The 10,474-nt window shown below is 42.5% G+C and overlaps 1 protein-coding gene across 2 annotated transcripts in view; it reads right to left on the reverse strand.

Moving 5' to 3' along the window:
* Positions 1-4,002: 4,002 nt before the first annotated feature.
* LOC104943708 (G patch domain-containing protein 2-like) overlaps positions 4,003-10,474 on the reverse strand; it is a 19,231-nt gene continuing 12,759 nt past the window's right edge. The window contains exons 9-10 of one of the 2 annotated variants that reach the window (XM_010769171.1): positions 9,845-9,920; positions 4,003-4,090 (exon numbers count right to left, since the gene is read on the reverse strand). In XM_010769171.1, coding sequence (XP_010767473.1) covers positions 9,883-9,920 — 38 coding nt within the window. In that variant the 3' untranslated portion in view covers positions 4,003-4,090; positions 9,845-9,882. The remainder of the gene's footprint in view (positions 4,091-9,844; positions 9,921-10,474) is intronic. The other variant, XR_798141.1, reaches the window with a different exon arrangement.

Consider the following 10,474-nt stretch of genomic DNA (forward strand, 5'->3'; position numbering starts at 1 on the left):
CTAAAAAGGTACTTTTAGCTAGGGGCTGCTCGATGAATGGCACTACAGATAGTACGTCAGTCTGACCACCTCTTCATTCTATCTTAACTGGATGAAAGGCCGTGGTGTACTTTCAACCCTATTTGTTTGTCTGCTTGTCAGCCTTATTACTGGAAAGACTACTGGCCAGATTATCATTGAACTTGGTGGAAAGGGCCAAGAAAGGACCAATAAAATGTGGATAGGATCAAAATCAAGGGGACGATGCAGTAATTATTAAATTCTAAACAATTTGTTGCTTACTGGAAAAATTCATTTGAATGTGGCATCACCAATAATGTTTTATACTGTTTTATATCTTTGTCAGGGCAAAAGAAGGTCTCAAATAACGGTTTTTGTTTTGTTTTTAATACTTTCAAGCCTCCTGATTGGCTATGTTGCATACCACGTACTGTACCAACAACATTACCTGTTTGTTGCCAGCCATGTCATCACCCAGTGTTTCCTGTCTCTCTATTCTGTAATACTCATGCACGTATTATTCTGTAAATATGTGTATGGCATAACTTTAATTTCAAACCACATCTTCACATACGCATTTTGGACAATCATCATCACTCATTTATTGCACACACATTTCAGCATTTGAAATAAATAGACACTGCAGATTTTTTTTCGGTAAATACTCATGACATGTAAGAATGATTAAAACATCACAGATGACATAAAGGCATTACATCATTAAAAAAATTAATTACACATGACAATACAAAGACATTAATAAAACTACAATTTCATCAAACAGCTTCTTATGCAGAAGTCAAAAATGTTCTCTTCATACAGAGTTTATTAAAAAGCAGAGTATCCACCCCATGCTGACACTTATTCTGACCTAACAACACCATCATAGAAAACAGAGCTCCTGCATAAACGCTGCACTGCAGGTTCGATTGAATACCATTGTAATGTCTCTCTAACATCTAGTGACACCGTGCAGGCTTTCTAAGGAAGGAGTAATCCTCTTTAGATCATTTGCAAAGCAATTAGGCATGCCTCCACTGCTATTAAATATGAAGATAACAGCCTATGAGATAAGATGCTATTTGTACTACGTATCAAATGTGGATAGCTGCCTAAGAGCCCTGATATCAGGGAGATATATTTAATTCCTTGTAAATGAAATTAAAAAATACGACAGTAAAAAATTAAAGAGACATATCTACTCTACTATCTATCATGAAATTGAATTTATCAATTTAATGTCCTCAGACCTAAATCCTCAATTAATGGAGCTATAACTATGCATCACATCATAAATACTACACATTTTATACATTGCAATCACTTTAAATGCATGGCTTCATGGATAAGATCAAGTCTGACATTCCACTGAACAAGGCAAATATATAAATACGTTTAGCTGCCAAAATAAATTGTCAAACATATTGAGAGTGCACCATCGCCACGCTGACAATCACAGGAAACCCTGACCACACTAGGACTTTATTGTGAAAAGAAAGGTGCCCAGATCAAACGGCGTCACTTTTGAAACCCAAAGTGAGTTGAACTACTGCGACTCGCAACATGCATTTGTCAGCAGGAACCAGAGAGCCTCTTCTGCATGTGTTTCTATCATCACTACACAGAGAGAACAAACGCCACTGACAAGAAAGGAGCCAAAAAAAAAAGAAAAGCAGATTTCCCACTGACCTGTGACCCGGGGACCAAGGGGCCGCCCCGTGTGCATACAGAGGAGGTTCAAACTGAGTTTATGACTGCATTATCTGTCCTCCTTCCTCAACACCTCTCCACCCATCAGTGGACACCAGCAGCCACTACACCGGAGCACACAGACCGGGCATCACTCATTCACTCGCCTCCTAGGTGCCTTTGTCAGGTGATTGCTGGCGGAAAAAGGAAAACAGATCAATACATCTCCCATGGGCCTGACAGGTAATCTTTACCTGGGATGAAATATGAGTGGTACCGGCCTGCTGGATTCCTTAACTGTAACAGGGCAATTGACTGGCTTTGCGGAAGCCATTCCCCCCCCCACCCCTACTTCCTGGCCATTGGAAATACATTTTGCAGCATACAGTCTGGCTGAGATGACATTATGGGGACTGCTAATTACCAGAGAGTCAGGAGAGTTGTTTCCCCTCCCGCTACTAATGGAACTGTATCTGAAGTGATGCTTCTTCCAGCCCTGTCAATGCCATAGCACCAAAACACAGACTGACTGATAGAGCAATAGGTGGGAAGCTCTCCTGTCAACCAGAGGCTTCAAAAGGAAACCAATGTATTCATCAAAAACTTCAAATTATGAATGTGGATCATGTATGCGTGGCATGTGAATATCCCACGAAGCTGCTGGACTGTTTGGCCAAGCTGCTGTGTGTGTGTGTGTGTGTGTGTGTGTGTGTGTGTGTGTGTGTGTGTGTGTGTGTGTGTGTGTGTGTGTGTGTGTGTGTGTGTGTGTGTGTGTGTGTGTGTGTTCTTTGCCTCAACACTTTGAGTGATTCCTGTGGCAGGATGTCTTGTGTGAGGCATCCATTTAGACGAGTGTGCACACACAGCATTTATAAATGTCATCCCTGGCCAACATGATCACATAAAGCCTTCTCAGACGGATTATTGCCGACGTATAACTCACGTTAATTGGCAAATCTCATTCTACTAAATGCGATCCTTCTCTCAGAGAAGGCTTTAAAGTGTCTGAAAAGACATGCAGAATGTGGCTGATGATAATGCGGATCGTTTCACTACAAAGGTATCTTGTGATCATTATTATGGAAAGTGCATACCTTTGCCTTTTGGTGTTGGGAAGGATTTCAGATAAGCTATTTAAAAACTTGCACGAATTCTCTTCGCTTAAAATTGCCCTCAAAAAAACATTTTATATTGAAATGTCAAACCCCAGGAGAGATAATGTATAGGGGAATGTGTTTGTGTTTTTAAAGACAGTCATCATCTGTATGTGGTTTAGGTTGAGTAGAATGTACTTCACTTGACTCCTATATAGAAATGCAGTTTTCTGAAAATACGGCATGTTTACCAGCTGTGAGAGAATTGTTGTGTTTGATCTCAGTGTACGCCGCCATTGATCTTTTAATGCATCTGATGCTGAGAGAGTCGGTGAAATGTATACCCCAAGGGTAGGTGAATGTGCACGACACTCCTTTCCCGTCTTCAACAGCTTCTGCATCTCCTCTCCACCGGCCCCACTTCTCCACCGCTGCTGGAAAACACACTGTTCAAACAGATTTGCAGCTGGCCTTGAACTTAAACACATTTGGGGACATTTAAATACGGAAGGTAGGCTAAATAGAGAACAAAAGCGGCCCTCCGAGGACGGCGACTACGCTCCCTCTGTGTTGTGCTAATGAGCACCTTTGTACAAACTGTAGCTTTTCAAAACCATGCTAATCGGACGCCTGTACTTTGTGTGGCTCTCTACCGGTGGTCGCCTCTCCGAACCCTGTAGCAGCATGGGGTCGCTAAACATTCTGATGCTCTCCTGTCTCGCAGCTACAGAAGCTTCGTGCCGTAAACCTGACCACACCATCCTCCCAGTGTTCCCGCTGACAAACGCCGCGCTACTACGTTACTAGAGTGGACATAATTGTTGGATTGTGTGGTAGCAGGTGGCCCTGGAGCCAGTGTGTGGAAACAGGGGGAGCCGTCCAGTCTTCAGTGGAACGAGGAGCCTCTTGAAGCTACTTTCAGGAGATGGCTTAACAAGGCTTGATTGCATTAACATTTGTCATGCTTAATACTACACCTGAAAAGACTGGATCCAGCAATAACATGCTGATTTGAGGAGTAATTATGTGCTTTGTATTTTTTCCTTTGTTATATAGTTTGTGCAGCAAGAGAGGCCTTTTCATTCTCTGGCACAATATCTTTTCATTTGTCACTTCAGTGTGCTTGTCCGGGCAGGTTTCTGGTGGTCCCTCCTCCAGTGTGCTTGTCCGGGCAGGTTTCTGGTGGTCCTCGGGTGGGGGGGGAGATAAACTCTGTGAACCTGGTGCTCTTGGTCCCACTAGGGTTGAGGTGTTACTGGCTCCCTGTGCCTCTTCTCTCCGGTGATCCTTGTGAAATGAGTTGCTTGCTGCAGAGAATAAAGAAAGCCCATATCATATTCTGGACATGTAACACAACACTGAGAACAAACAGAAATAGATACTCACATAAATCACATTTCCCAGATTCAATGGACAGGCTCTCGGATAAAGATAAATACATTTCGTCCACGACTCATGGATCACTCGCTGTTTTAGGTATATTAAAATAAAAACTTTGAAGCAATCCTTTTCTAATAGGTTAAATATTAATGAGGTTTTGGTCAAGTGAGCCAAATCCAATTTGGCCCCATATGACTCGTGGACATGGTTATTAAAAGGCCAATCTGTGCTGCTCCTATGGCTTAACTCCCTCCCCTCCAGTTATGCAGTGTAAGAAGCTGTATGTTTTTAACTCCATTCATCATTCACGTTCACATCTCACTGACTCCCTTTCTTTTTAAACATCCTCTTTCTCTTGATCTGGCTCACCCTTAAAGCTTTTTGTTCCTGGAATTGAAGGGAAATATCTGAAAGAGAAAAGGGGCCAATTTCTGCAGAAGACAGAGGAACTCTAAAACAATTGCGCTCCCTAACATGCTTGATAAATAAATCTTTTCAGATTTCCCCGAAAAAAGTTAGCGGCGGTCACACAAGACATCGGTGAGGCAGTCCCAGAGCAGAGGACAAGGGAACTAGAAGTGACATTGTGGCTCTGGGCTGTCTCAAAGGATTAGGCATTACAGCATTCACTGGCATGTGCTTTTGCTCCTTCCCATTATATCTGCTTGTGCCTCTTTCCAGATGACTTCTTCCCCAAACTGATCCGGCGGGCAAGATAATTGATTAATATTTCTTGAGGGAATGATGACTAACCGTTGCTGAGTTTCAACCCAAACACTCGGGTTAAACATAGTCAAAGGCTTGGATCAAAATTCAGTGGTTTCCATATTTGACAGATACACAGAAATGGCTGGGAACTTTGAGTTTGTGGGTGTGTTTACATGCTCAGGGCATAGCAGATAGTCGCCTCTGTCCTAGGTCAAGGTCACAATCTGGATACGCTGTTTATTCACATTTTACATTTTGTTCAACTGAGCGGATATTCACATGAACTAAACCTTTTACCACGCAAATCCAGGTTGTACTTATTTAAGGGAAGCTACCTTATTCTGGCTAATCAATGAACCAGTATTCAAGGTTCACATGTTTACGTACCAATACAACCATTTGAAAGGTAAAGTAGAAGTCATGCAGGCAAAATTGTAAAAGAATAAAAGCATTATTCTGTAAATGTACTTAATACAGGTAGAAAATGGCCCCTGTCACTCAAATATTTCAAATGTATTGTAAGGTGTGCCAATGCTTAAGTAGTGTATCATTTTTTTAAACTAACCTACAGTAGGAGAGGGTATGAAGATCTAAATAAATCTTGAGAGTTTGTGAGTATTTCCTTCATTGGGTAAGGAAATACAAATATTTCTACCTTTTGCTTTTTCGTGAATTATAAGAATCATTTGGGTCTCTAACAGTTAAATAAAGCCTCTTGGTGAAATCCATTGACATGTGATCCGACACTGGTCTCGAGCCAAAAGGTTTGGGAACATTGGTTTAATATTTAACAATACATTGTATTTTAGGAGATTAGCATGTGTGGAATGTAGGACCATAAAGTAACAGAAAACGGAAATATTCAAGGTGCCTCAAAATTGTACTTAAACACAGTACTTGGTTACTTTCTACCACTGACTGTATGCAGGTTGTAGGTAAATAATATAAAACGTTTAAATATAGCAACTTATCACAATTATAGTATCTTTGTACATTAATGTGAGCGTTGCAAGATCAATTAAACTTGATGAATGAATAAAAGATACTTTCATTCGGCCAGAACACCTACACTTACACTCAACTGGTTTTACATCAAGGTCGATAAAGACATTAAAAAGGTTTTCTGTCAATGGGAGAATTACAGTACATGCATTTATTGTGGGTGATAATGGGAGGTTGAATGGAACCATCTTACCATCTTAATAAGCTCTCATGTGATGCTCTCTAAAAACAATCATTACAGGCCTTCCTGGAGCACTCCCCTTCCCCGTGTTTATTAATCAGCTAATTACACATTGACAGTAATGGGCCTGCTGATTCCCACACTTAAATGAACAGGGCTGAATAGCTCTTTAATGATTAGCCTTTGTGTTTCTCTCTCCTGCTCGCTCTCCTTCTCTCTCGCAGACACACACTAACAGACCATTCTTTTCACAATTGAACAAAAAACAAGACATTCAAATCAGACCTCCCGGTGAGCAGGTTTGCACACAAGCAGAGTCAGAAAGCCCCTGACAGACTCTGAGCTGCTAAAAACAAATCTGTCTTTACAAAAAGAAAACAATTAGGGTGTTTACAAAGGCAGCGGGTTTCTCGGCTACACTATGTCAACTTGTGTGGGTTTCAGTGTTAAGCTGAGCCTGGAGCAACCGCAAACAACCACCCTGGAAGTTTGGTGGAGCAGCGCAAGCAGGTGCAGGTCATAGACGGAGGAGATGGGGAGGGGCTTTTTGAAGGACGCGAGCGGGGTGCGGAATGGAGCCGGAGAGGGCGAAATAGTGCGGTGGGCTGCATTTCTGTCAGCAGAAGTGATGGCTGAGTGGTAGCGTTATTTGTCTTGTGCTGCCATACGGCCCTCGCACCAGCCTGGGCATTAATGAGAGGGGGCCGGACCGCCGGGCAGGAACACGGCGGGCCCCAGACGCAGGTGATCTGTCACGCAGCCGTCGTGCTCGAGCAAGGAGACACATGAAGAGGGGAGAGGGGAGGCTGGGGGGCCGGCCTCCACGTGTGGCACTTTCCAAGACGTAGGGAACGCACTGATGACGTTAATCAGAGTTTAAACCCTGACTCCTCCTTAAATAAAGCACTCTGAGTAAGTTACAGTTTGGGTTATTACCATTGTCGCTTGATAGATATAAAGAGGAATTACATTTTGCAGCAGGAGACAGCAGGGGGGGGGGTTTAGAATTGCGATTATTAATTAGTCTGTTTCCGAGACAAGCTAGGACAATTAAAATCCATCGGGATCTTCACACACACTGATTGATCTTTGCCTTAGGAATATCTTTCATTATATTGTCAACAGGTACTTATTTTCCTTCACATTCAAAAGGCAACATGGTGATATTACTCATTGCAGAACACAACATTTTGGATCAAATATCAAAATGTGCAGAAATTATACAATTTGTAGCCACCCAAAATAGATCCAGTTTAAATTACAATATCAATGTGCCTTTTTTTATAATATCCAACAACATATAATAGAGAACTGGCATGCTTTGTCTCGAGATCTAGTAAGCACTTGTTGGATTGAGTTGGATTGTTGGATTGACGGTTGTGAGAAAAGCAGAAAATGGGCAATTTACGGTGGAGTAATGGAGTGGTCATCTAATCCAAACAGATACCTGGCTTGATAAATTGTTGTGTTGTTTTTCTTTTTTTTCCCCCAAACCAGTTTCCGCACTTCCACAGAAGTGCTAAAAGGGTAAAGAAAGAAGACAAAAGCAACAGCTGGGTACCGCCTCAGTAATTCCCCACGGAGACCTGGAAGACACCTCCGGCCGAAGACCATTTTCACTCCTGATTACAGAGTCTCAAATCAAGCGCTAACACGTACAACAATCCACTTCCTCTGGCCAACTCAAACAAAGACCTGGCTGTCGTGTTCACTGAGAGCAACGTGCTGTTCTCTCTTCTAAATGCAGTAAACAATCTTTACATGCAAACAAGATGTTTACCGGAGAACAATTCGGCTCAACAAATCACTGAATCTGATTTTGTCTCTGAACAGATTTATGTCAGAATGGCAACAAACCAAAATGTGTACACGGGGAGTGTGAAAGCTTGTCAGAGTGAATGTGCGTCTCCTGGCCGCGGTGAGATTACTGAGGAGCGACATGCTCCAGCTCGCTGCCAAAGTAAAGATTTATACAGAGCAGTTGCAGCTGCAGAAACTGACATTGGACGACAGGGGATGCATGATAAATCATGGTGGACAGGGGGCACTAGACTCAAGAAGCAGGAAAACACTTTCAACAGGGCTGAGGGGGGTGTGCCAATCAGGGACCCTTCTCCTACGCAATATGGGGAACAGATCATCTTGTAGTCTCTTAATCCAAAACACACTATAAAAAATCCAAGGGGTCATGGCAGTATTTATTTTTGGGAGAAAACCCATGAGAAAATACCCTATCAAACTAAAATGTTATGCAGTGATAATCTGTAAAGTGCAGGATTTACAAATTAAACACTAATTTCTTTGTATTTGTGGAAAAATAATGATTAATTTATCATGTTTTGTTTAAGATTTCAATACATTTATTTCCCCCTCTTAAACCTTTAACAATAGGGTCTGTCAACTGTCCTAAACTGAGGGATGCCCCTTCGTTCCGCATGTTGAATATGAGGGGTCCTTAAGGGCCAGGGGTGAATCCTTTTGTACTTTTATGGGAAGTGGTTCAGCGCTGGGGGGGTGAAGGACAGAGTTACCGGCCGCTCCATCACTCAATGCAATAAATGGATGCAATCTGTCCCCAAGTAAAGCATTGGCTGTTTTTAAATTCCACCTCTTTTATCCAAATGAATGATGGACCCTGGTACAGTGCACTGTGTGACAATATTAATATACATCAGAGGCCTACACCCCTCACTAAATCATGGAACTACTGGCATTTGTTATTTAAATGACAAACAGGAGCTGCAGGAGTGGAGCACGGGGAGAGGACGCAGAGGAAAAAGGTGGACAAACCAATTCAGATTTCAATCCGGCAAAGACACAAGGCCCGGAGCCATGACTCTAATGAAAAAAGGCAGCTCCTGCGGTCCAAACAGACACAGCGGCGGCTGCTCGCTGCCACCTGCAATACGGTGAACTCTACATCACTTCTCTTTGTCTTTCGCTTTAAAAGGGAAACTTCAATCGTCAAACATATTAACAAGTCTAACTTCACATTTCCATCTCCTGTTAACTCACAAAATATTTTCCATTCTGTATTTACAGAAACTGGTCAACTGCATTTAGGCAGAGTGGTGCTTTAAGAGTTATGTTAATATGCTCAATCATTAAGCTCACAAGCTGATTTATGGCAGGTTTGTTTACCATGTACACCTTCATAGGTATCCCACTGATGGAAAGGTTGTTGCCTGTTCAATACCCAGGTATTATCTGATGTTTCTCTGTCATGCCCCCATTCAAAAGGTGAAAAAAACATGGCCCCAACATTCTCACGCTAGCGAAAAACGAATCCCATTGTTATCAAAAACATACATAATGAATCAGTAATGCATTGTATAATCTCCAAAATGACAACAATTGGTCTTCAGAGGGGCGTGAATGCCTGTACCAAATCTCATGGCAATTCATGTTGAGATATTTCCCTAAAAAACACATGCCAACCTCATGTTGGCATTAGAAAAGTGAGGGGACAAACAAATCCATTAGGATTCATCCTCTGAGCACCATGATGGTCCATACAAAACGTCACAGAAATCCATCCAGTAGTTGTTTAGATATATCAGTCTGGACTACAGAAGAGGACTGACAGAACCACATTGTTGCACTGCTAAAAACACAAAGCTACAAAAAATGATGACTAAATGTCTCTTATTTTAGGTATCTTTATCAGAGATATCTAGAAATCATTAACCTGCACGTTTAGTTTTGTATGCCCCAACATAACACATCGAATAATAATATGAGCGAGTGGTGAGTAGGCCGGAGATTCATCAGTATATGTGAAGGGTGATACCTGATGTTGTGACGGACACCGCTGCTGTCCTCCTGATGTCACTGCGGGGTGGTGTGCACAGGAGACCTCAGTCTGCCTGAGGGGACAGAGAAACAGAGACCAAACTTTACTCCCAATACCTCCCCACACATAAACATGTACAAATGTAATAATTCCATAAAAGTCGATAAATGCAAGCGAGGCACATTTGCAAACGCAGCAGTTTACAGTGCGATGCATATCTTGGCCCCACCTTAATTTTTCTTCATTAATACATATTTTCAGCAGATGGAATATTGGATGAGGAGAGGTGCTGGGTGCAAGTGGCTGAGTCATTGCAGAGTTCACATAAACAAATTACACCTGCTCCTTGCCTCCTGTGTCATATGTCAGGAGCCCTGAAATAGGAAAAAAGCCCCCCCACCAGCTTAATAGCCCTGACTTCAGAAATGTAAAGTTAAGGTCAAGGTCCGTTCCATCACTGGGAAGGGAGGGGGAGCAGCTGATGTGGTGTGTGTGTGTGTGTGTGTGTGTGTGTGTGTGTGTGTGTGTGTGTGTGTGTGTGTGTGTGTGTGTGTGTGTGTGTGTGTGTGTGTGTGTGTGTGCGCGCGCGCGCGCGCGCGTGCGCATGGGAGTGTGTGCGTGGGAGGA

The sequence above is a fragment of the Notothenia coriiceps genome, unplaced genomic scaffold, assembly GCF_000735185.1.
Source record: "Notothenia coriiceps isolate Sejong01 unplaced genomic scaffold, NC01 NC01_scaffold00006605, whole genome shotgun sequence".
Classification (NCBI taxonomy): domain Eukaryota; kingdom Metazoa; phylum Chordata; class Actinopteri; order Perciformes; family Nototheniidae; genus Notothenia; species Notothenia coriiceps.